Source organism: Ranitomeya imitator, chromosome 5, assembly GCF_032444005.1.
Source record: "Ranitomeya imitator isolate aRanImi1 chromosome 5, aRanImi1.pri, whole genome shotgun sequence".
Taxonomy (NCBI): Eukaryota; Metazoa; Chordata; class Amphibia; order Anura; family Dendrobatidae; genus Ranitomeya; species Ranitomeya imitator.
The window spans coordinates 650,404,219-650,431,168 of record NC_091286.1 but is presented as its reverse complement, the minus strand read 5'-3'; the positions used below and the strand labels follow the sequence as shown (position 1 = coordinate 650,431,168).

The window sequence follows — 26,950 nt, the reverse complement described above, 5'->3', positions numbered from 1 at the left end:
CGCAGCCACAGGTTTCTCATTTTTGTATAAGCTTCACTTTGTGACATCTGGCTTTTTGTTGTCTGTAAGGTAGTGTAAATACTGTTTAATTTTTTTTTACTGTTTCTGCATTTCTTCTGCAGGTGTCCACACAAAACTACACAATAGCAATCTTCTCTGGTTATTGCATTTTTGAGCATTTTTGTAATGCATTTTACCCCTTAAAGAAGCCCTCCTCCCATCAAAGTTTTTATCTGCTTAATAAATTGCAGTCATCATATTATATAGCACTGTTTACTTACAATTGCTCATTTTGCCTTTCTTACCAGTTAATTCTTCTCTTTTCCATTCAGTCAATGACATCATGTGATTAAAAACTGCCTAACTAAATCCTATGTAGAAACAGGAAGGCTATTTTCTCACAATGAGTCATCATTAGAACTGCAATCCTACATCACTTTCAAGTCCCTGGCACCCTAAATCCATATCCACTCCAACTCTTCACCCAGCTACTCTACTTCTCCCTCCTGTCAAGGGCCTTTCAGTGATGTAGGATTGTAGTTCTAATGATGACTCATGCAGGGAAAAGAGACTTCCTGTTTCGACATAGAGCTTAGAAGGATTCAGCTAGTCAGTTTTCAATCACATGATATCATAGACCGAATGGAAAAGAGAAGAATTAACTGGGTAGAAAGGAAAAGTATATACAGGGTGGGCCATTTATATGGATACATCAAAATAAAATGGGAATGGTTGGTGATATCAACTTCCTGTTTGTGGCACATTAGTATATGGGAGGGGGAAAACTTTTCAAGATGGGTGGTGACCATGGTGGCCATTTTGAAGTCGGCCATTTTGGATCCAACTTAATTTTTTTCAATGGAAAGAGGGTCATGTGACACATCAAACTTATTGAGAATTTTACAAGAAAAACAGTGGTGTGCTTGGTTTTAACGTAACTTTATTCTATCATGAGTTATTTACAAGTTTATGTCCACTTATAAAATGTGTTCAAAGTGCTGCCCATTGTGTTGGATTGTCAATGCAACCCTCTTCTCTTGCTACACACTGATAGCAACACCGCAGAATAAATGCTAGCACCACGCACATAGTCCCAGGTTGGAGAGTAGTGAATATTCAAGCAGCTGTCCTCATGACGTCACTGCTATGTGCTGCTTACAAGCATAAAGCAGCTGCTGGCACCCGAAAAAGACACTACGAGGGAGCGCAGAAAGGTACCGTATATACTCGAGTATAAGCCGAGATTTTCAGCCCATTTTTTTGGGCTGAAAGTCCCCCTCTCGGCTTATACTCGAGTCATATACCCGGGTGTCGGCAGGTGAGGGGGAGTGGGGCTGTGTAGTCATACTTACCTGCTGCGGCGCGGTCCCTGCAGTCCCTGGCTTCTCCGGCGCTGCAGATTCTTCCTGTACTGAGCGGTCACATGGCACCGCTCATTACAGAAATGAATAGGCAGCTCCACCCCCATAGGGGAGGAGCCGCATATTCATTGCTGTAAATGATCGGTGCCATGTGACCGCTCAATTACAGGAAGAAGCTGCAGTGCCGGAGAAGCCAGGGACTGCAGGGACCGCGCCGCAGCAGGTAAGGGGAGCGCAGCGCTATAATTACCTGCTCCTCGCTCCGGCTCCGTCTGCAGCGTCCTCTAGCAATGACGCTCAGGTTAGAGGGCGCTGTGACGTAGTCAGTGCGCGCCCTCTGCTGAGCGTCAGTGCTGGAGACGGAGCCGCAGAGGAGCAGGTAATTATTGAAAGCGCTGACGTCCTGAGAAGAGAGGTGAGTATGTGATTTTTTTTTTTTTTATGGCAGCACCAGCAGCATTCTAAGGAGCACCTATGGGGCCATAAAGGTGCAGAGCATATAAGGGGCACAGCATTCTAAGGAGCACCTATGGGGCCATAAAGGTGCAGAGCATATAAGGGGCACAGCATTATAAGGAGCACCTATGGGGCCATAAAGGTGCAGAGCATATATGGGGCACAGCATTCTAAGGAGCACCTATGGGGCCATAAAGGTGCAGAGCATATATGGGGCACAGCATTATAAGGAGCACCTATGGGGCCATAAAGGTGCAGAGCATATATGGGGCACAGCATTCTAAGGAGCACCTATGGGGCCATAAAGGTGCAGAGCATATAAGGGGCACAGCATTATAAGGAGCACCTATGGGGCCATAAAGGTGCAGAGCATATATGGGGCACAGCATTCTAAGGAGCACCTATGGGGCCATAAAGGTGCAGAGCATATAAGGGGCACAGCATTATAAGGAGCACCTATGGGGCCATAAAGGTGCAGAGCATATAAGGGGCACAGCATTCTAAGGAGCACCTATGGGGCCATAAAGGTGCAGAGCATATAAGGGGCACAGCATTATAAGGAGCACCTATGGGGCCATAAAGGTGCAGAGCATATAAGGGGCACAGCATTATAAGGAGCACCTATGGGGCCATAAAGGTGCAGAGCATATATGGGGCACAGCATTCTAAGGAGCACCTATGGGGCCATAAAGGTGCAGAGCATATATGGGGCACAGCATTATAAGGAGCACCTATGGGGCCATAAAGGTGCAGAGCATATATGGGGCACAGCATTATAAGGAGCACCTATGGGGCCATAAAGGTGCAGAGCATATAAGGGGCACAGCATTATAAGGAGCATCTATGGGGCCATAAAGGTGCAGAGCATATAAGGGGCACAGCATTATAAGGAGCATCTATGGGGCCATAAAGGTGCAGAGCATATATGGGGCACAGCATTATAAGGAGCACCTATGGGACCATAAAGGTGCAGAGCATATATGGGGCACAGCATTATAAGGAGCACCTATGGGGCCATAAAGGTGCAGAGCATATAAGGGGCACAGCATTATAAGGAGCACCTATGGGGCCATAAAGGTGCAGAGCATATATGGGGCACAGCATTATAAGGAGCACCTATGGGGCCATAAAGGTGCAGAGCATATAAGGGGCACAGCATTATAAGGAGCACCTATGGGGCCATAAAGGTGCAGAGCATATATGGGGCACAGCATTATAAGGAGCACCTATGGGACCATAATCAAAGGTGCAGAGCATATATGTCACAGCATTATAAGGAGCATCTATGGGGCCATAAAGGTGCAGAGCATAAATGGGGCACAGCATTATAAGGAGCACCTATGGGGCCATAAAGGTGCAGAGCATATATGGGGCACAGCATTATAAGGAGCACCTATGGGGCCATAAAGGTGCAGAGCATATAAGGGGCACAGCATTATAAGGAGCATCTATGGGGCCATAAAGGTGCAGAGCATATATGGGGCACAGCATTATAAGGAGCACCTATGGGACCATAATCAAAGGTGCAGAGCATATATGGCACAGCATTATAAGGAGCACCTATGGGGCCATAATCAAAGGTGCAGAGCATATATGGGGCACAGCATTATAAGGAGCATCTATGGGGCCATAAAGGTGCAGAGCATAAATGGGGCACAGCATTATAAGGAGCACCTATGGGGCCATAAAGGTGCAGAGCATAAATGGGGCACAGCATTATAAGGAGCACCTATGGGGCCATAAAGGTGCAGAGCATATATGGGGCACAGCATTATAAGGAGCATCTATGGGGCCATAATCAACGGTGCAGAGCATTCTATATAGCACAGTTGTATATGGAGCATCTATGGGGCAATAATGAACGGTATGGAGCATCTATTTTTATTTTTGAAATTCACCGGTAAATGCTGCATTTTCTACCCTAGGCTTATACTCGAGTCAATAAGTTTTCCCAGTTTTTTGTGGCAAAATTAGGGGGGTCGGCTTATACTCGGGTCGGCTTATACTCGAGTATATACGGTAAGTATAATTTTTTTTAATGTTTTTTAATGTGTTTTGATGGGGGCTATGCACACAAGGATAGGGATAAGGAGCCATGCAGACCATTATAGGGATGAGGCGCCATGCAGACCAGGATGGGGATGAGGGGGCCATGCATACCAGGATAGGGATGAGGGGGCTATGCACACAAGGATAGGGATAAGGAGCCATGCAGACCATTATAGGGATGAGGCGCCATGCAGACCAGGATGGGGATGAGGGGGCCATGCATGCTAGGATAGGGATGAGGGGGCCATGCATACCAGGATAGGGATGAGGGGGCCATGCATACTAGGATAGGGATGAGGGGGCCATGCATACCAGGATAGGGATGAGGGGGTCATGCATACCAGGATAGGGATGAGGGGGCCATGCATACTAGGATAGGGGTGAGGGGGCCATGCATACTAGGATAGGGATGAGGAGCCATGCAGACCAGGATAGGGATGAGGTGGCCATGCATACCAGGATAGGGATGAGGAGCCATGCATACCAGGATAGGGATGAAGAGGCCATGCAGACCAGGATAGGGATGATGAGGCCATGCAGACCAGCATTGGGATGGGGGGGTCATGCATACCAGAATAGGGATGAGGTTGACATGCATACCAGGATAGGGATGAGAGGGACATGCATACAAGGATAGGGATAAGGGGCCATGAATACCAGGATAGGGATGAAATGGCCATGCACACCAGGATAGGGATGAGGAGCCATGCAGACCAGGATAGGGATGATGAGGCCATGCAGAGCAGCATTGGGATGAGGGGGCCATGCATACCAGGATAGGATTGAGGGGGCCATGCATACAAGGATAGGGATAAGCGGCCATGCATACCAGGATAGGGATGAAGGGGCTATGCATACCAGGATAGGGATGAGGAGCCATGCATACCAGGATGGGGATGAGGAGGCATGCATACCATGATGGGGATGAGGAACCATGCATACAAGGATGGGGATGAATAGGCATGCATACCAGGATGGGGATGAGTAGGCATGCATACCAGGATGGGGATGAGTAGGCATGCATACCAGGGTGGAGATGAGGAACCATGCATACCAGGATGGGGATGAGGAACCATGCATACAAAGATGGGGATGAATAGACATGCATACCAGGCTGAGGATGAGGATGCATGCATACCAGGATGGGGATGAGGAGACATGCATACCAGGATGGGGATGAGGAACCATGCATACAAAGATGGGGATGAATAGACATGCATACCAAGCTGGGGATGAGGAGGCATGCATACCAGGATGGGGATGATGAACCATGCATACAAAGATGGGGATGAATAGACATGCATACCAGGCTGGGGATAAGGAGGCATGCATACCAGGATGGGAATGAGGAACCATGCATACAAGAGATGGGGATGAATAGACATGCATACCAGGCTGGGGATGAGGAGACATGCATACCAGGATGGGGATGAGGAGGCATGCATACCAGGCTGGGGATGAGGAGACATGCATACCAGGATGGGGATGAGGAACCATGCATACAAAGATGGGGATGAATAGATATGCAAACCAGGATGGGGATGAGGAACCATGCATACCAGGATGGGGATGAGGCGGCCATGCAGATCAGGATGGGGATGGAGAGCCATGCATATAAGGATAGGGATGAAGAGCCATGCATACCAGGCTGGGGATGAGGAACCATGCATACCAGGATGGGGATGAGGCGGCCATGCAGATCAGGATGGGGATGGAGAGCCATGCATATAAGGATAGGGATGAAGAGCCATGCATACCAGGCTGGGGATGAGGAACCGTGCATACCAGGATGGGGATGAGGCGGCCATGCAGATCAGGATGGGGATGGAGAGCCATGCATATAAGAATAGGGATGAAGAGCCATGCATACCAGGATAGGGATGAGGAACCATACAGACCACGATGGGGATGAGGAGGCCGTGAATACAGGACGGGGATGAGGAGCCATGCATACCAGGATAGGGATAAGGGGACAATGTATATCCGGCTTACACTCGAGTCAATAAATATTCCCATTTTTTTGTGGTAAAATTAGGTGCCTCGGCTTGGCTTGTACTCGAGTATATTCGGTACCTTCAACACAGCCTAACTGTAGAAGCAAAGTAGTGATTTAATGAAAACTTCACCCATTGTGTGTCCAAAGACACTGCTGAACTCTGCGGTTTTGGTACATTCTTTTTCATATAACCTATGGGAAGCCTGAAGAAACGCATGTAAAAAAACCAAACATTTAATTATTTAGTACTATAAAAAAAAACATAAAAAATGTTCCATCTCGTCTGTGTCATGAACATGGACCCTGATGAAGGGTCACCTTGTCGACGGTGGGATGGCTTTTATGCTATTTTTGTTATCAAAAACAGTCTTACTAAGAACCCTGTGCTATTTAAATGCAATTTTGCTTTTTACTTATTTAGTTACAGCAGGGTTTGTGTATATTTTGCTTCTTCTAGGTTTTGTTTGCTTTATGGCCAATGTGAACATGCGTTTATGTGCTGCATGTATACCAATTTAAATCAAGCTCAATTTTTGTGGTTTTTTTCATTGTATTTTTGCATTCTGTGCAAGCCTGAGTGTGACCTCCCTCTCCTGAGCTGGAAATAATATTTAAAGAAAGCCTTCCCTAGACTGGTGTCCACAAGTCGGGACCTGGTCCTTTTGTCTGTCCTTACTCACACATTGAGGTCAACTCTGACATTATTAGACAGCGTAGGACCGTCCCAATCATGGTCACCTTGTCGACAGTGGGATGGCTTTTATGCTATTTGTGATCAAAAACAGTATTACTAAGAACTCTGTGTAATTTAATTGCAATTTTGCTTTTTACTTATTTAGTTACTGCACGGTTTGTGCATATTTTGCTTCCTGCAGGTTTTACTTCTAACCTTTGGAGGTTTGTTGTTAGCCCTCCATTGAACTACTCTTGTTTTTTTTAACTAAATCCGTTACATTTTATATTTAATAAAGTTAGTATATTTGTGAGATATTTTGTAGCACCATTTTTCTTTTGGTTTATCTAATCCAGATTCAAATAGAGGCTACACAATGCAGCCTTGGGCTCATACTGTACCTTTTGCTCCTGCCTCCAATGCAACATGTTGGGTGTTCGAATCCAGAGACATTGCACTGACCTCCTGAGACAAGGGTACAGCTCCCCAAATCTGGACCATCCTGCTGGATCCATGACATTTGGGAGCTTTGACTAATTGGTTCCAGGACTTTTAGACACCTTGATCTCATTTGATAGATAATATAATAAATATTCAATCTAAAAATTGTGTTTTTATCCCCCAAAACTATGTTCTTGCTCCAAAGTGCTGGTCACTAGGTCTCTTTATCTGTATAAGTTTCTGTTTTCTGCCTGTTGTTAAGTGAAATCCATCTTTTGCAGCAATGACCCTGAGAAGGACTACAAGAAGCGAGTGTGGGTCTGTGTCTCTCCACAGGAATTGGGGTCGGTCTTTGTATCTTTACAGGAATTGAGGAATGTCTTTGTCTCTCGACAAGAAGTAGGGGGAGGGTCTTTGTCTCTATACAGGAAGTAGAGGGAGGGTCTTTGTCTCTCTACAGGAAGTAGGGGGAGGGTCTTTGTCTCTATACAGGAAGTAGGGGGGTCTTTGTCTCTTTACTGGAAGTAGGGGGAGGGTCTTTATCTCTATACAGAAAGTAGGGGGAGGGTCTTTGTCTCTATACAGGAAGTAGGGGGGTCTTTGTCTCTTTACAGGAAGTAGGGGGAGGGTCTTTGTCTCTATACAGAAAGTAGGGGGAGGGTCTTTGTCTCTATACAGGAAGTAGGGGGGTCTTTGTCTCTTTACAGGAAGTAGGGGGAGGGTCTTTGTTTCTCCAAAGGAAGTGGGGTTAATTCTTTGTCTCTCTGCTCCTTTTCACCTATCAAACAACATGCAGTTGTAAGAGGAGAGGCAAGCTTCCATTTCAGGACAGGTAGGTCATTCGACAATGACAGCAGCAAGGCATGCATAAAAGGAGTGAAAGGAAGTTCCAGCACCTATCATGCCAATAGGATGTAGGGAAACAGGAACTGCCAACTAAATATGAATAGATCCATATTACAGAGTTAGAGAATACGTGCAGTACCTGAATATACTAAACTAGTATTTGCACTAAAAGCAGTTTTCAGTCGTTATGGGCAATGAGAACTACTACTGCGCCGGCGGCGCCATCTTGGGTGAGGAAACTTTTTTTCCATCTTGTAGGTGAATTTTTTTTTTCTCTCTAGCAAGATGGAACCGCCAGCGCAATATCAACTATTGGATCACCTTTATATACATGGATAGCTGCTGCTGCGCAGAGGCATGGTGGGCGCCATCTTCAAATGGATTTTGGGGGGGGGGGGAGGGGGATATCAGGATAACCTCAACCATAATAATTATATGCACTGTACACATTTAGTTACATTTTTTATCTATTTATTATACTAATTTATACAGTGCCATTAATTCCACTGCGCTTTACAGACATTATTGGCACTCTCCCCAATGGGGATCACAATCTAATTTCCCTATCAGTATGTCTTTGGAGTGTGGGAGGAAACCCACGCAAACACGGGGAGAACATACAAACTCCTTACAGATGTTGTCCTTGGTGGGATTTGAACCGAGGATTTGCAGGACCCCAGTGCTGCAAGGCTGCTGTGCTATCCATTGAGCCACCATGCCACCCTGCGATTATGCTGCAGCGCAGGTGCCACGTCTGGCTCCTTCCTGCAGAATTTTTTTTTCAGTATGTACATATAATATTTATTATGTAAAATAGGGGGCAGGTCAATGAGGTCAATGAGGGATCACTGACTTGTCAAAGGCCATACACATGAATACCTAATCAGAGCACCACATGAAGACCCCCCTCCGACAGGCCGCACCGGAGTACGGGCATATCATTAACTCAAAACTGAAAATAAGGATTACACAACAACCACAAGATGAATTTCATCACCAGGAATCATTGTAATCAGTATAACGTCGCCGACCTGACACTGTCCATAGGTTACTGTGCACAATCCCGGTGAAAGGTTCCCTTTAATAGTACCATTCTCTACCTGTAATTTCCTGAGAAGTTGTAAGGTGTCTTTCTTGTGCTGGTAAAGATACTGTAGACTGGTTGAGAAGAGGACATAATAAAGTGATCACCAATGGTATGGTAGTCCATGTGGTCCTCAGATGGTCCGATATGACCATGGGCAAAAGAAAAGTGATTTGACACTGTATCTCAAAAATTTAACCAAGAACTAAACAAAATGAAACCTCAAAACTCATGATAATTTGATGCCTCTCCAGCGCTAAGATTTTGGAGGTCCCTGGTGGTCTTTCACTTGACCTGCAGTGATGATGGGCCGACCGTGTGTGCATGACAAATGCAGCCGATCACTGGTCTCAGTGTTCATGTGCAGTACCTGCAGGCATCTCCACTGAGGTCAACGATGGCCAACTGCGGTCACATGTGCATGGTCAAGTGATAAACCATCAGGGTCCTCCTGGATCATCAGCATGGAGGAGGAATTACCAGGTCAGTATAAGTATTTCTTAACACATTTGTTGTTTTTTTGCATATTTTTTAATATCCCTTTAGTATGTGTTCCTCTTCACCAGAAATGATAACTTTGAGCATCCTCTTCACCATCATTTAACCAGTAAGTTGAATGCACGAGGCTCCGTGTGTGAATTTCCCTCAGTAATTGCCTTGTGGCATAATTTTGTTCAGAATGTCAATTTTATGGCCATAGGCACATCAAAAAGTCAGATTAGAAAATCCAATTAACCCCCTCTTTTTTTTTCTCTGTAAAAATATTTGATCTCAAAGAATAAACCAGATGGGACGTATAATATTAGTCTGTTTTTTTCCTGTGCTGTCTCTGCTCATAAATCAGTGCACAGATAACTGCAGATTAATTATAACTTCAAGCCTTGCAAATCCCATCAGAAAGGTTTACAGGGTCCCTGTTGAGTAATGCAAAGATATAGAAACCGGGGCTCGGTGGGATATTATGTAAAAAACGCCCTAATTGGACAGACTTTAACTCCTTTTGCAGCCTCTTACTGGGGCCTTGAGGACCCAGCGGGAGATCATTCGAGCAAATTCACACAGTAACCCAAAGTTTTGATATTAGCTAATTAAAATGTTCATTACTGCACAGATGGAACATCTATATTTGCCCGATCTCCACAAATAATATACCACGGTGGGGTGTGATATTTATGGATACACTAAATCTGTCACAAAGTCAATTTTAACCAATATGAATTAAACATTTGCTAAATATGGTTCCTTTTTGAGAAGAAGAAACATTTTCTAAGTTTAGCAAATATGAATGTCCCAAAGACTGGAGCTTCAAAAATGGTGGAGTTCGTGAAAATATGGACATTAATTGAACTAACTGGAAGCTGTGGCCTTCAGCGATAGCTGAATATTGCCACTATGTCATAGTCCTTGCCTGTTTTTGATAACAACTTCTCACACTACAGCTCCCTCAAGATTATCATTGCTCAACAAGAATCCACGCAAGAAAAGACTTTGCATTGGACCTGGATCACAATTTACCAACTATTAAAAAAACAACAACTATGTCCTTTGGCCAATATTAAGCCAAATTTAGAAGGATAAAGCTCAACAATAGTCAACGAAAGGCCACTCCTGACCAAAACTTGAATAAACCCAGGTCTGCTCAGGTGTCGCACTAGATCGTTGCTCAAGAATCTACCAGGGCTCATAGTCTAATCAGAGGCTGTGGCCGTCAATATTGGTCAAACACTGACAGCAGGTTATAGTTGTGCCTATTTTTGATAACCACTTCTAATACTGGGGATCACTCAAGATCTTCTCTGTTACACAAGACTCTCGTCAAGAAAAGATCTATGCGTTGGACTTTGAGGGCAAGTGACCAATTAATTTTTAAAGAAAACTACAACCTATGGCTAATAATATGCCAAATCTAGAAGAAGAAAACCCTACAAGAGTCAAAGTAAAACCACTACTTCCGAAAACTTGAAGAAACCCAGCTTTGATCTGGTGTCTAACTAGGCTGTTGGTCAAGAATCCCTCCAGGGCCTAAAGTCTAAATGGAGACTGTGGCTGTCATTGTTGGCCGAATAGTTAAACCAGGTAATATTTCTTTCCTATTTTTGATAACCACGTTTCATAAAAGGGTTCACTCATTATCATCACTGCTACACAAGAATCTAGTCAAGATAAGATCTTTGTCTTGGATGGAAATTCAACAATTATTTTTAAAGAAAAATACATATTATGCTTAATAGTATTCTGAATCCAGAAGGAAAATGACTCATAACAAAGAGCCATCTCTGGCCAAAAGTTAAAGAAACCCAGCTCTGCTGTCTAATTAGGTGCTTGGCCCAGAATCATCCAGCTTTCAGATTGTAATTGGAAGCTGTGGCGCTCAGCGTTGGATGAATGGTGAAACCAGGTCATAGTCGGTGCCTATTTTTAACAACCACTTCTTTTACGAGGGTTCACTAAAGATCATCTCTATAATACGAAAATCTTACCAAGAAAAGATCTTGGTATTGGATATTGTGTTGAATTTTGTGAAAAATTTTACTTTGCGTTGGATGCCAATAATTTTTTTTTAAAGAAAGCTACACAGGGGCAAAGAAAAGCCACCCATGGCTAATAACTTTAAGCAGACTCTGCTCTGATGTCTATCTAGGCTATAGACCAAGTACTCCTCAAAGCTCAAAGTCAAGGTTTGGCCCCAGCAGTATGGAGAGGTGAAGCTGCATAATAGTGAGGAACTTATTTTCAATCTGTCACCAGTTATCGACCTTTGAAAGGAACATATCATAACGGTTCTGCAGCAAATCAGTATATTTCTAAAAGTTACATAACATTCATGAAAAATTTCAAAAGAAATAAGTATAAAACAATCTCTTACCTTTCAACATGGTCAACATTGCCGGCTACACCGAGGCCACCTATTGTATAGATTTTGCCATCATACACAAGGCTGTTGTGCCGACACCTTGGAACGATCATCCTGGAGACCAGATTCCAGTTATCAAGTAAGGACATATAGCACCACACATCTGCAAGTGTGACCCCGGATTCCATGCCACCTAGAGGGTACGGAGAGAAATTATTGAGTAGGAAAATGTAATTAACATATTTTATAAAAAGCTCAAAGCTCTATGATGAATTTGGGGAGAAGTAACCTGCTATACTAAAATTCACATGTGCTTGGTTTGTCATTTGGGGATTTGCTGACATGTAAGAAAATCTCTGTGTCGTGACTTGATCCTTTTGCAGTCTGATAGAATAAGGAAGGATCTAAGCCTTTCTCATATACTAGCAGCTAATAAGAGAGTCCAGGGATGAGGACTCACTGCTCTTAGTGTACAAGAAAAAATTGAAGGTTAAATTGAAGGTCAAATGTTAAAGAAAAAGGAAAAAACAGGGGTTAGCATTTTTCTCAATTATCAGACCACTAGATGGTGCTATTCTATCAACGTCTGATCTGCAGCAAAAGTAGGGAATATGTTTCCCTATCGACATATCAAAGCAAATAAAGTGACTTAATGAGTATTTTGGGTGAAATTAGACTACAATCTAGAAGGAATTGCTTACAAAGCATACGTGATAACACAGAGAGGATGTAAGCTTCATGCAGCTATTTCTCCGGTTGGCTTTAAACTCATGACCTCAAGGCTATAGAGTAAGCTTTGCCTCTATGCATCTAATTATGAGCAATGATGACCAGTTTTAGTTCTTCAACATTTTCTGTGTGGCAAAAAGCACTCCTAGTGGGTATGTATGGGTGCTTGTTGGTACCATAAATAAACCAAAATGTTGACCAACCTTTGGATTAAGTTACCAGAAAACATCTTGGTATGTCTATCTGTACATTGAGTTTTCGAATTGAGTGGTAACTCAAAAATGAAACCTTGGTGTTGTTGAGTTGTATCTATGCTTTGGCTGTCTTAGGTTGGGCATATACTGTACATTAGTTCATTGTTGCCAAACCTGACAATTTTGGCAGGACAGTCCAATTGTATGGGGGCTTCCCAGCTCTCCCGATGCCAGATGTAAACAAGAGGATAATTCAGCAGCTGGATTTTAACATGATTGATCTTTTTTCATGGAGGACTTAAGCTGCTGTCAGATTTGTCTGTCCGATATGTCTGGCAACGGTGCAGTCACCTTTACCCATTCAGATCACAATTGCATGTGTGGATTCAGGAGAGAGAGCTTATGGCAAAAATGAACATTTATTATTGGCAGCTCAAGGTCAGGGGCATAACGATCGGGCCCGTGAGGGGAGCTCGCCAATGCCAGTATCTATTTCAGCTGGATGTGCACCCTCGGACGCACATTCAGGTGAAATATATTGCAGCACAAAGACCTGCCGGGTTCCTGCACCGTAATACATGCTGCCAGCCAATCAGACGCCAGCAGCTGACGTCCATGGGCAAGTCACTGGCGGTGCATGGCAGTGACGTCCTGCGCAGCCCGTCTCTTGCACGTTGAAAACAGCTGTTTCTGCGCCGGCTATAGAAGAGAACGCCACATGCCAAGGTAGGGGGGAAATGGTGAGTAGAAATGTTTATATTTTTTTTTTACTTTTTTTGGAGAAGAACCGCAGAACAGAGACATTACACAGATATGCAAAATTTGGGTTTATGAATTTTTTTCAAGTACAGTAAGTGATTCTTATGTTTTCTTATGCCCTGATTTAAAAAAAACAAACAAAAAACACTTATATTGTTAACCATTACGTTTAGAGTTTGCACAAAATGTGTGTGATTTTAGGTACAAGCGAGATGAACAAGAACACTTTTTCATTGGAGCCAAAAATGTGCACTATATTATATAAAAAATTATTGAACATTCATTCTACAAATTTATTGGAAATTAATTCTTGCGCCTTCTACTTTTCTCTTCAAAGCTTCTTTTGATACCTTTTCTCTTATAGAAGGCCTGCGGATCTACTCTGTGAAGCATGCAGCAGTAGTCCTCCATCACCTTGGTATCATCATTCCATCGCCTCAATATCCTGATGAAATCTTTCTCCTTGCTATTCACTAACAGCACCAAGGTTCTCAGGAAAGTACCGGTAGTCCAAATGGTAATATAAAAAAAATGTCGCTGCAGTTTCATCAGACAACCCAAGGCTTTGAAATATTTCAGCATATTCTAGATGATGAACTTAAATTTTAGATCTTTGTTGTTACTTAAAAATGTCTTCATGATGTCTTTAAAAGAATCCCAAGTCCTTTTCTCAACAGCTTTCATTGTTGTTTTGAACACATTGTCCTTCATGAGTTTCCCAATATCCAGTCCCACAAAAATGTCTTCCTTCAGTTTTGTTTTGGACAGCCCCTGACACTTGGTACACGGGTACTTAAAAGTCTCTACCTTCAGTAGAACTTCCACAAACTGCTTCATCAGTCCAAGTTTAATGTGGAGTGGTGGCAGGAGAAATTAAGTGGGAACTAAACTTTCCGTTACTATGTTCTTGAGTCCAAGTTTCAAAGATGTTCTTGTTGGCTAACTATTTTAGCTCCGGTGATGAGTCCAATTCCAGCTGTTCCATTCACACAAAAGCATGTAGAGGAGCTACGGAGACACCATCACGTGTTTCTCAACGCAGGCAGTGAATAGCCAGGCCTTTCCCCGGGAAGGAACAACCAAGGGAAGGGCAGCATCCAATAAAGGAAAACATCCAATAAAGGAAAACCACCTATGCCAAGCATGGTATCCATCCACAGACGGCTGTTTTGGGGTTTTTGCATTCACACAAAAGGCAGGGGTACTTTGGGTATCCTCATCGCTATCCAAGAAGCAAAGAGAGAACTTTATGATCACTACATATTGACCATCCTTGATCCTCGTAGTTAAGTTTCTTGAGAATAAAGTCTTACTTCTCATAACTTTCTTTCAAGGACACAGAATGCCCTAAAGGGACTGAAGCATATTTGCTGCCATTGTGCAGTAGCACAGCTTTCAGCTTTTTTTTTTTAATGAATCAATAGAGTCTCCACTTGTTCACATTGTACCCAATGTTACATTTTTCCATCAGCTCAGAAACATCACTGCAATGCACTAGAGCACAGTCTTGAGAAAAGTATGAAAGGAATTCCTTTTCTCTGCTTCTGTACCATGAAAAACAGGTACCATGAGATGGCGGGATCTTTTCCTTTAGTCTAGAGCCTAAAAGTTCTGCAGAATGTTTAGGAAGGTCCAAGCCCCTGACTAAATCATTTCATTTGAGCTGTGTAAAAAGCTGAGGCTCGTTGGGATAAGCGTGAAAGTCTTCATCAGAATCCTGCTCTTCATGTTCTGAATCAGGTGTATCTTCAAGTTTCTACGGAGGTAAAGGGACCGGTAGTCGTGGAGACACCGGACGAATCGCTGACTAGAGGTCCCAGTATATAATTTTCTTCTTATTTTTAAGGTTCAATTCCTTGAACATACAAAATTATCAATCATCACTATGATTTTAAGGTTCCCCGCACATCATGGGCACGCCAAAAGGAAAGCTCTCTTTCTTCCCTTTAGGCCAATGTTGTAGTTCTTCTTCACGAACAGAACACACTACATGTGGAGACCATGACTTGTCCTGATCACGTAGTTTAACACCAAAGTAAGCATAATACACTTTTCTAATGAAGTTCGTATTGATCCTTTGCTGTTTCACTACAGGAGAGGCCTGGATCGGAGACATTATTACAGGATGGGGCAATTTTTATATGAGAGGGCGAACGTGTATGTCTTTACGTGATTTGGAACGCTACAAGGGCCCATACATCTGACGCACATGCAGATGAGGGCCCAGGTCCAAATTTTGCCCATCAGACTCTAATTACGCCACTGCTCATGGTCCACAAGAGCTGCTATAGATCGTTGTGGACATCCGGTGAAGTGGTAGGTCATTCGTAAAACATAGGACACTACGACTTTGTTTGATCACATCTTTTCCATGCAGTGGATAGGGAAGGGTTAATCAGAAGTAACATGATGTGAGAATAGAGTGCTTAGAAAATTGTACTTATACGGAAAGTGAAGAGAGCTCCCTGAGTGCAGCCAGCCTGGAGCAAGTCATGGATGCCTCCGACTCGATGCCGCTGAGAATAAGCCTGCCTAAAGCTTCCTCGAGCTAGCGTTGGATCCTGTAGAGCTGATTAGCATTTCTTATTTTACAAATGTTTCCTCGCCGTTTGAGCGGCCTCTAATACATAGTATTAGTGTGGGCAGATCCTCATTAAGAAGCTAGAGCAATAGAAATTTAATTAGCCTGGAGACAAATAGGCACAAAATGAAAAAAAAAAACACGCGTGTCCCAAACAAGTCTTAGGCTTATCCTCCTGAAAGTGTATTTTCTTGCTTGGCTGGTCTATACACCAACCGGTTGACCAATAGGCAGGGGAATGTGTATGGAAGGATGAATAATGCAATGTAATGACTTTATCCTTTGCTTCAATACAGATTTAAAACTAGGATCAGTTTAATACCATCTGCACTGTGGTCCCTACTGACCGGGATGAGAAAATAAAGACTTAAAAGCTTCTTCATCAAGGGCTCGTCTCACACGAGTGCAGACACTCTGATGAATGCAATAACATAATAAGACTTTTATCGAGCACATAAACATAAAACTTTTACAAGAAGACCCCCTATGTGGTAGGGATCGCAATACCCACAACATCAATGATGGAGAATACATAACAAATTAATGACTGTAGTAATGGAGCTCCTTGGGAGGCTGCAAGCAATGGAGATAAAATGTAATGTCTCATTCTGGATGAAGTATGCCGTTCCCAAAGGTCATACATTAGCTTGCAAAAGTATTAACCCCCTTGGCATTTTTTGTGTTTTGCTATCTCACAACCTTGACTTTCATTGTTTTTTTTGTTTGTTTTTTGAGGGTTTGCATCAGTTCATGTAAAGAACATGCCTACAACTGTGAACATTTGGTTTTCTTTTCATTGTGAAGAAAACAACAAATAGAGCAAAATAACTGTAAACTTCAAGTGCATAACTATTCACCCTCCTAAAGTCAGTACTTTGTGGAGCCTTCTTTTATGGCAATTACAGCTTCAAGTCGATTTGGAAAAGTCTCTATGAGTTTTCCCACATCTTGCCACAGGGATTTTTGCCCATTCCTCAAGGCAGAACTGATCCAGCTCCTTCTAGTTAGATGGTTTCCTCTGGTGAACAGCAATCTTCAAGTCTTACCACAGATTCTAAATTGTATTATGGTCAGAGTTTTGACAAGGCCACTCCAGAACATTTACACAATTCTTCTTAAACCACTTGAGTGTTGCTTTAGCAGTATGCTGTAGGTAATTTACTGGTTGGAAGGTGAACCGCTGTCCCAGTCTCAAATCACTGACAGACTGAAACAGGTTTTACTCAAGAATATCCTTGTATTTCGAACCATCCATCTTCTCTTCAACTCAGATGCTTATTTCTATCCCTGCTGTCTAAAAATATCCCCACAGCATGATGCTTCCACCACGTTTCACTGTGGGTATGGTGTTTTTGTGGTGATGAGCTGTGTTGGTTTGGCACCACACACAGTGCTTAACTTGGTGGACAAAAAGTTAAATTTTGGTCTCACCTGACGACAGCACCTTCCTCCATACATTTATGGAGTCTCCCACATGTCTTTTGGCAAAATCAAAACAAGACTTACCAATCAGCGACCAATCAGCGACGCGGGATTTCCGTTACAGACGGAAGTTACAGAAAAACAGACGGAAGTGGACCTTGGGCAATTATATATATAGAAGAGCCATGTAATATCACATTTATTATTATTATTATTATTATTAAATTTATCATTTATTATTATATTATTATTTCTCCTGAAGTGGCCACTGTAGTAGAAATGTGTAGCCTCTTCCTGTTTCCCAAGTGGTTGATACACTGATCCTCTGCATTTATAGTAAAGAACCGCCTAGATGGGATCTTTTAACCCTTTAACCAAGTAAACTTGTCCTTGCTGAGGCACCACACAAAATTAACACCAGCTACAAAGCTTTGCCAAACAACTCCATGTCGTGGTGTGATGGCTTTTACACTTTTTTTAATCTAAAACAGTGTTTACTAAGTAACCTATGGTATGTCATTTATATGTACTATTACTTTTTACTTGTTTACAGCAGGGTATTAGCTCATTTTGTTTCTATCTTAGGTTTTGAGTGTATGTAAGAGGTATTAGATCATGCCTAAATCATCTCTCGGGGAAAGTGAGAAAAACATATTCACATTAGCTTGATGGATGATCCCACTGAATTTAGTCCTATGTGTATGGGTGGTCGTTTATTGAGTTTATTGGGGAGCTACTTTGTTGGTATTATCCAGAATACAAGATTAGTGATGGGTCGACCCGTGGCTGTTCGGATCCATAGATTTTGGCCAAATATTACAAAAAAAAGTTTGGTCCGGGTAACTTAACTCGAACCTGAAGTCTGACCCCATTCAAATGAATGGGAGGCCCGAACATCCGGTGTTTTCCACGCTGTCATCTGTATGATCGAGTGAGAAACACCAGATCTGCTCGGTGGTAAGTCCGTTACCGCTGGTCAGAGCACTGCAGTTCCCACGCTGTGAAGCAGATGACAGCGTGTGAGCCAGCAGATGTGACCGGCAGTAAAAAGATTACTGCCAGTCACAGGCGTCGGCTGATTAGAGTAGTACTCTCATCATTGCACGCCTGGTCTTGGTGATAGCAGCAGGAGCAGGCGTATGATGATGAGAGTATTTAGCAGTCAGCACCTGTGCAATAAATAAATAAAGAAGGGTGTGGAGCCCCCTCTATTCTTGACAACCAGTGCAGGTAGAGCTGACAGCTGCGGTCAGTAAAACTGACGTCATTAGGGTTACTGCCGGTCAGTGGCTTCTCACACTAGGCTCAGTGTGCTCCAGCTGGCATGGAGAGCGGTCACATCACTGATGTGACTGCTCTCCAAACCATCCGGATCATTGCAGGAAATGGCCATTAATAGATTATAGGTGCATAGGTGAGTATAACTTTGATTTATTATAATTTTTGGCGGATAAATGGCAAAAGAGGGTTGGGGAGACTTTATTTCAAATAAATAGGTCTGTATGCTTATTTAAATTAAAGGACTTTACTCTGTATCTGTCTTTATTACATTTGACCATACACCTCTATTTTTGATAACCAGCCTATCTAAAGCTCAAAGCTGGGGGCTGCAGCCCACAGCTGTTGGTTTTGCCTGTGTTGGTTATCACAAATATAGCAGACCACACGTTTTTTTTTTACACAGTGTGAGCTGGCCAATCACAGCCATGCCATTGCTTGACACGGGTGTGATTGAGCCAGAAGTGCCCACACAGTAAAGCTTGGTGATTGGCTGCACTGCAGCCTTTCAAAGCTCGTTGAAAGGCTGCCGAACCTGAAAAGTAACACAGACTTCCTGGAGAAGTCCGTGTTTGGGGTCTGCGCATGACCACTAAGTGTTCGGCACGAACCCCAAAATTTACCGTTCGGGGTTATCCATCTCTCTACAAGATCACTAGTGTCTACTGAAGTGTTTTTTTTGGGAATTGTAAATGTGAAAAATAATGGCCGATCCTTAGGATATTAGGATACTTTGGGGTCCACGTCTTCCCACCTCTGCCCATAATCCAGAATTATCATGTAAAGTAAACTTCTTACCTGACAGATAGATATTGTCCCCAGCGCTCACAACACTGAAAAACTCCCGCTCATAGAAAGGTAGGCTCGCCAGCGGATACCATTTATTGATTTGTGGGTTCAAACAAGTGACGGCCGTCAGCGTCCTCTGATTCATTCCTATCATTTGCCGACCTCCAACTAGAACAATCACTTCAGCCACGCCTGGAAAAAGGAGAAGAATACATCAATCTGTTGTATAGGCATATTAGCATTGGGTAGTCCTACACCTCTAAATAGCTTATAAATAATATCAGCGGCAGGAGAAGAGTGTGCTGATTTTGTGGGAGGCAGTGACTTATTCAAACATATCATTGTACTAGTGGAGACTGGTCTCCAAATTACAGAATACGGTATAACTTACCAAGAAATGTGTATTATAGCAGGAGGAGAGGAGTGTGCTGATCTTGTGGCAAGCAGTGACTTCTCCACTGGTATGATTATGTTAGTGGAGACAGGTCTTCATGTGACAAAACACTATCACTAACTACAAAATGTGTATTATAGCAGGAAGAGAGGAGTGTGCGGATTTTGAAGGGAAAAGTGGAGGTGGAAATGACAATGTAATGAGACAGTCGTGGACTAAGTACAATGTAGGTAACCAAGACCTGGGAATGATGACATAAGCAGAAGATGATGCTGATTTTTAGGAGAGAGTGACCTGTCCATTTCTGGGATTATGTTACTGAAGAAAAGACTGCATATAAAAGGGGACAATATCATAACATAGGTATAAGGCGATCATTGTTTTGATAACCAAGCCATGGGAACCATAGCAGCAGCAGGAGAGGAGTGTTCTGATTGTGTTAGCGGCAGTAACCTGTCCATTGTTGTGATACAGTTAGTAAGGACAGGGATGCAAGTTACGTACACGGGAATCATGACAGCAGCAGGAAAGCAGTGACCTCTAAACTTATATGATGAAGGGAATGGATTTAAATGGAAATTTGGATAAGATAAGTAAAAGGTGATGGCTCTTCCAAGCCATTCCATTCTACAATTTTGTCATTACTCTAACTACAAATATTTAATATGGAATATTAATACACGACTGTTGAATACCGTCCCATCAATATGGAACATTAACCTTTTTAAAGGTTATACATTTTTAACCGGTGTCCATTAAGGGACACTGGTTGAAGTAAATCTGAATTTATGATTACAAAATTAACAGAAAATCAATAAATTAAAAGCTGAAGACAGGTATGATGGAAAATATCAAAAACTTCACCCACCTCCACCCTATGGGGTACAACTTTGACCTTAAACAGATATACAGTATAATGGCAATCAACATCTGACATCATCACCAAGAAATAACATAGGCAAAGGTCCATGTCAACTCCTTCTTTATTTCCTTCTATGTCCTCCCACCAGAACAGCATAAATAACAAAAAGTCCTCATGTTTCATGATCAGGAATCTAAACCTCTCTGTCCTCCCTTTGAGTTGTCTTCTCCTGAGTTGCCCATATTATACAACTCACTTTACTCCTATGCCTAGCTCAAATCTCCAATGTACATCCAACCCAACAATGAAGAATATTCCTTCCCGCCACCATTTCCATTACCTGCCGATAGTCTTGGCCTTGTGCGCGGAGTTTGCATCTCTTGCCGGGCGTGAGGAAGCATGTGATACCTCTTCGCCTCATTGACTAAATCCCGACAAGCCTCTGATGACTTTATCAGCTCCTCATTGTCAACTACATTGAGCAGATAGCTTGGATGAATGAAGGGAAGACGGACGACGGCCAACAATTCAGCGGAATGCTGTAAAAGAAGAATCCAAAGAAACGTGTTCAGTGTCAAACTTTATCTGAGATAGCAGCTCCTTTCCTCTTTTCGTAATGCAACAAAGAATTACGGTACAAAGGACTTGGAATTGAATGGTCTCCAGATGTAGGAACCGCACAGCAGGTTTACTAACACGTATTCAAAGAGGATGGGATCTTGTGTCATTCATATTACAAGTACAAATGCATTCAGTGTTAACAAAAAGTTCAATGAAAAACCACAAAAAGATAGCAACTGGATTGTGCGGGCTGTGATCCTGAAGGAAGGCGGAAAGATAGAGACATTTAGATGGTCAAAGGTGGACTCTTGTTTAACATCCAAGGTTTTTTTTGTCTATATAAAGATGTAATTTTTTTTCAGTAATTGCCAAATATAAAGCAGGTAAGGGAACATATTTCAATGTTCTTCAGAGCATAAGAATCCCCTTACAATAAGATAAACTCAAGTTTCCACTGAAGAATCAAAATCTTACATTCACTGTTCTTCATTGACAATATACTGTATATATAGAAATAAGATAGATGTGAGATAGAAAAATAGGTAATTGTGATATACAACAAACGGCGCTTTGTATCTTTTTTTTCTACCAATAATGTACTGACATATAGAGATATACCTGTATTACCAGTATATTATCAAGGAAATTCTTATCGAGGTTTTTAGGCTGAGAAAATCCTCTCAAAGACACAGTTCAGTCTGTGGCTCACTATTTGTGATTCTTCCTTCCATTTAGCTGCTCCATGTTGGAAACCTAGCAGATATCATCACCCCAGAATGGCTGACATATAGAGATATATATCTGTATATACCAGTACATTCTGAAGAAAAATATTATTGAGGTTTTTAGGCAAAGAAAATCCTCTCAAAGACACAGTTCAGCCTGTGGCTCACTATTTGTGTTTCTTCCTTCAATTTAGCAAGTCCAGGTTTGAAAGCTAACAGAAACCATCACCCCAGAATGGTGGACATTCAGAGAAATATTTGTATATACCAGTACAATATGAAGAAAAATATTATTCAGGTAGCGAAATTCCACTCAAAGACAAAGTTCAGCCTGTGGCTCACTATTTGTGTTTCTTTCTTCTATTGGGCAGGTCCAGGTTTGAAGCCTAGCAGAAACCATCACCCCAGAAAGCCAGAAGAGCTGCTCCTCCAACTCTTGTTTCTAAATATTTACACAGGAGAAAATACAGTCTACAGTGTCCTGTTTAGTTTCTTCTACTGTCCTGTGCAAATACATCTAAACAAACTGCCGTAGATGAAAGTTGGCGAAACGGCCGATGTCAGCAAGACCGACTGAATATCTGGTGTCTGGGGGTCCCCAACTCTCTCTTCCAAAAGATGTTTTCGAAGGAGTGAAAGATTGGGCATTAAAATTCCAACCACCCAATCTGTTGTTTGCAGAGGAGATAAGCCGCTGCCAATGGTGTGTGGCAGCTGGTTTTATTTTCTACCCTGTTGAGACAAAGCCAAAAGCAAAAAAATCAAGTGTATGGGGGAACCTGGAGTGATAATTGTCAGTATCCAACAATTATCTCATGTGCATGGCCATTTTAAGAGAAGATATACAAGTTCTTCTCACTAAATTAGAATATCATCAAAAAGTTAATTTATTTCAGTTCTTCAACACAAAAAGTGAAACTCATTTATTATAGAGTAATTACAAACAGAGGGATCTATTTCAAGTGTTTATTTCTGTTAATGTTGATGATTATGGCTTACAGCCAATGAAAACCCAAAAGTCATTATATCAGTAAATTAGAATACTTTACAACAGCTTAAAAAATTATTTTAAAATCTGAAATGTTGGCCTACTGAAATGTTTGTTCAGTAAATGCACTCAATACTTTGTCGAGGCTCTTTTTGCATCAATTACTGCATCAATGCTGCATGACATGGAGGCGAACAGCCTGTGGCACTGCTGAGGGGTTATGGAAGCCCAAGTTGCTTTGATAGCAGCCTTCAGCTCATCTGCATTGTTGGGCCTGGTGTCTCTCATCTTTCTCTTGACATAAATTCTCTATGGGGTTAAGGTCAGGAGAGTTTGCTGGCCAGTCAAGCACAGTGTGAACAGGTGCCAAGTCCTGCTGGAGAATGATATTTCCATCTCCAAAAAGCTTGTCGGCAGGGGGAAACATGAAGTGCTCTAAAATGTCCTGGTAGACGGCTGCGCTGACTTTGGTCTTGATAAAACACAGTGGACCTACACCAGCAGTTGACATGGCTCACCAAACCATCACTGATTGTGGAAACTTCACACTAGACCTGAAGCTGCTTGGATTGTGGCCTCTCCGCTCTTCCTCCAGACTCTGGGACCTTGATTTCCAAATTAAATGAGCAACAGTCCAGTTCTTTTCCTCCTCGGCCCAGGTAAGACGCTTCTGGCATTGTCTATTGGTCATGAATGGCTTGACACAAGGAATGTGACACTTGTAGCCCATGTCCTGCATACATCTGTGGTGGCTCTTGAAGCAATGACTCCAGCAGCAGTCCACTCCTTGTGAATCTCCCCCACACTTTTGAATGGTCTTTTCTTAACAATCCTTTCAAGGCTGCGGTTATCCCGGTTGCTTGTGCACCTTTTTCTACCACACTTTTTCCTTCCACTCAACTTTCCATTAATATGCTTGGAAACAGTACTCTGTGAACAGCCAGCTTCTTTAGTAATGACCTTTTGTGGCTTATTCTCCTTGTGGAGTGTGTCAATGACTGCCTTCTGGACATTCATCAAGTCAGCAGTCTTCCCCATGATTGTGGACCCTACTGAAACAGACTAAGGGACCTGTTTAAGTGCTGAGATAATGACTTTTGGCATTTCATTGGCTGTAAGCCATAATCATCAACATTAACAGAAATAAACACTTGAAATACATCACTCTGGTTGTTACACTTTTTGTATTGAAGAACTGAAGTAAATTAACTTTTTGATGATATTCTAATTTAGTGATAAGCACTTGTACAGGGCACCAGAATGCAGGGAGCAACAGTGCTCCCGCTACAATGGAAAGATGGATTAAATTTGAAGGAAGTTCTATTAACACCAAATAAATCTGAGAATCCTCAGCCTATTGAAAGAATGACCAGAGTGAAGACTAGGCTGCCGTTGTGATCCACACAGAAGTCAAATCAGAAGGTTACAAAGTAAATCCAATTAATGAACAAACTCAATTCCAAATAAACAAACGGCTGCATCAAAACTTCTGCAATAAGTTTTCCTTTATAATATATTTTCTGCTCCAGCTTATTATTCCGCACAATCCCCTTAGTATCCAATTGAACAATAATAGCTACAACAAGATGCAAATTAATCTAATTTCACAGGCAGAACCATTATAACAAGGACGCATTTCTTGAAAAGGAGAATATTCTCTCTATTCAGAATGCACTTCCATAACCCTCGGGAGCATATGGCAATCTCTAAGGCTTATTTTGTAATAAAGAGACACAGATAACCTTTGGATGGAGGAGGATGTCTATTCCACTACATTGTGAAAGTTGAAAAAAATAAAATAAAATCAGTCAGTCACAAAGACATTGTAACGTGTTGTGCGCTGAATGCAAATCTGTACAGCAAACCATAAAATAGTGCACTTGTAGATGAATAGAATTCAAGAACAAGGAAAATAGGTATATTAGGCACAGTGATGTGCAGCTCTTAAAGGAACACTGATCCTAGAAATTAATGTACACTGCTCAAAAAAATAAAGGGAACACTAACATCCCACATCCTAGATATCACTGAATGAAATATTCCAGTTGTAAATCTTTATTCATTACATAGTGGAATGTGTTGAGAACAATATAACCTAAAAATGATCAATGTAAATCACAACTAATATCCCACGGAGGTCTGGAGTTGGAATGATACTCAAAATCACAGTGGAAAATCAAATTACAGGCTGATCCAACTTCAGTGGAAATGCCTCAAGACAAGGAAATGATGCTCAGTAGTGTGTGTGGCCTCCATGTGCCTGTATGATCTCCCTACAATGCCTGGGCATGCTCCTGATGAGGCAGCGGATGGTCTCCTGAGGGATCTACTCCCAGACCTGGACTAAAACATCCGCCAACTCCTGGACAGTCTGTGGTGCAACGTGACGGTGGATGGTGCGAGACATGATGTCTCAGATCTATTCAATCGGATTCAGGTCTGGGAAATGGGCGGGCCAGTCCATAGCTTCAATGCCTTCATCTTGCAGGAACTGCTGATACACTCCAGCCATACGAGGTCTGGCATTGTCCTGCATTAAGAGGAACCCAGGGCCAACCGCACCAGCATATGGTCTCACAAGGGGTCTGAAGATCTCATCTTGGTACCTAATGGCAGTCAGGCTACCTCTGGCGAGCACATGGAGGCCTGTGCGCCCTCCAAAGAAATGCCACCCCACACCATTACTGACCCACTGCCAAACCATTCATGCTGAAGGATGTTGCAGGCAGCAGATCGCTCTCCACGGCATCTCCAGACTCTGTCACGTCTGTCACATGTGCTCAGTGTGAACCTGCTTTCATCTGTGAAGAGCACAGGGTGCCAGTGGCAAATTTGCCAATCCTGGTGTTCTGTGGCAAATGCCAAGCGTCCTGCACGGTGTTGGGCTGTGAGCACAACCCCCATGTGCTCAGACCACCCTCATGGAGTCGGTTTCTAACGGTTTGTACAGACACATGCACATTTGAGGCCTGCTGGAGGTCATTTTGCAGGGCTCCGATAGTGCTCCTCCTGTTCCTCCTTGCACAAAGGTGGAGGTAGCAGTCCTGCTGCTGGGTTGTTTCCCTCCTACGGCTCCCTCCACGTCTCCTGGTTACTGGCCTGTCTCCTGGTAGCGCCTCCAGCCTCTGGACACTATGCTGACAGACACAGCAAACCTTCTTGCCACAGCTCCCATTGATGTGCCATCCTGGATGAGCTGCACTACCTGAGCCACTTGTGTGGGTTGTAGAGTGCGTCTCATGCTACCACGAGTGTGAAAGCACAACCAACATTCAAAAGTGACCAAAACATCAACCAGAAAGCATTGGTACTGAGATGTGGTCTGTGGTCCCCACCTGCAGAACCACTCCATTATTGAGGGTGTCTTGATAATTGCTAATAATTTCCATCTGTTGTCTATTCCATTTGCACAACAACATGTGAAATTGATTGTCAATCAGTGTTGCTTCCCAAGTGGATGGTTTGATTTCACAGAAGTTTGATTTACTTGGAGTTATATTCTGTTGAAGCAGATGGTGAATATTCCTGCTACAGAGGGGAAGGGATCAAGATTTAGAGGGGAAGGTTCCTGCTTCAGAGGGGGAAGGTTCCTGCTTCAGAAGGGGGAGCTTCCTGCTGCAGAGGGGGAAGGTTCCTGAAGCAGATGGGGAGTGTTTCCTGCTGCAGAGGGAGGAAGTTCCTGCAGATGGGGAGGCTCCTGCTGCAGAGGGAGGAAGGTTCCTGAAGCGGGGGGAGTTTTATGCTGCTAATGGTGGAGTCTCCTGCTGCAGAGGGGAGAGGTTCCTGTAGCAGAGAGGGGAGTTTCCTGCTTCAGAGGGGGGAGGTTCCTGCTGCAGAGGGGGGATGTTCCAGCTGCAAAGGGGGAGGTTCCTGCTGCAGAGGGGGGAGGTTCCTGCCAGAGGGGGGAG

At 42.9% G+C, this 26,950-nt stretch overlaps 1 protein-coding gene across 2 annotated transcripts in view; it reads right to left on the bottom strand.

The window, feature by feature from the left end:
* KLHL29 (kelch like family member 29) overlaps positions 1-26,950 on the bottom strand; it is a 991,490-nt gene that overhangs the window by 122,095 nt on the left and 842,445 nt on the right. For both annotated transcript variants that reach the window (XM_069728156.1, XM_069728157.1), the window contains exons 10-12: positions 21,109-21,307; positions 19,522-19,704; positions 11,773-11,953 (exon numbers count right to left, since the gene is read on the bottom strand). In XM_069728156.1, coding sequence (XP_069584257.1) covers positions 11,773-11,953; positions 19,522-19,704; positions 21,109-21,307 — 563 coding nt within the window. The remainder of the gene's footprint in view (positions 1-11,772; positions 11,954-19,521; positions 19,705-21,108; positions 21,308-26,950) is intronic.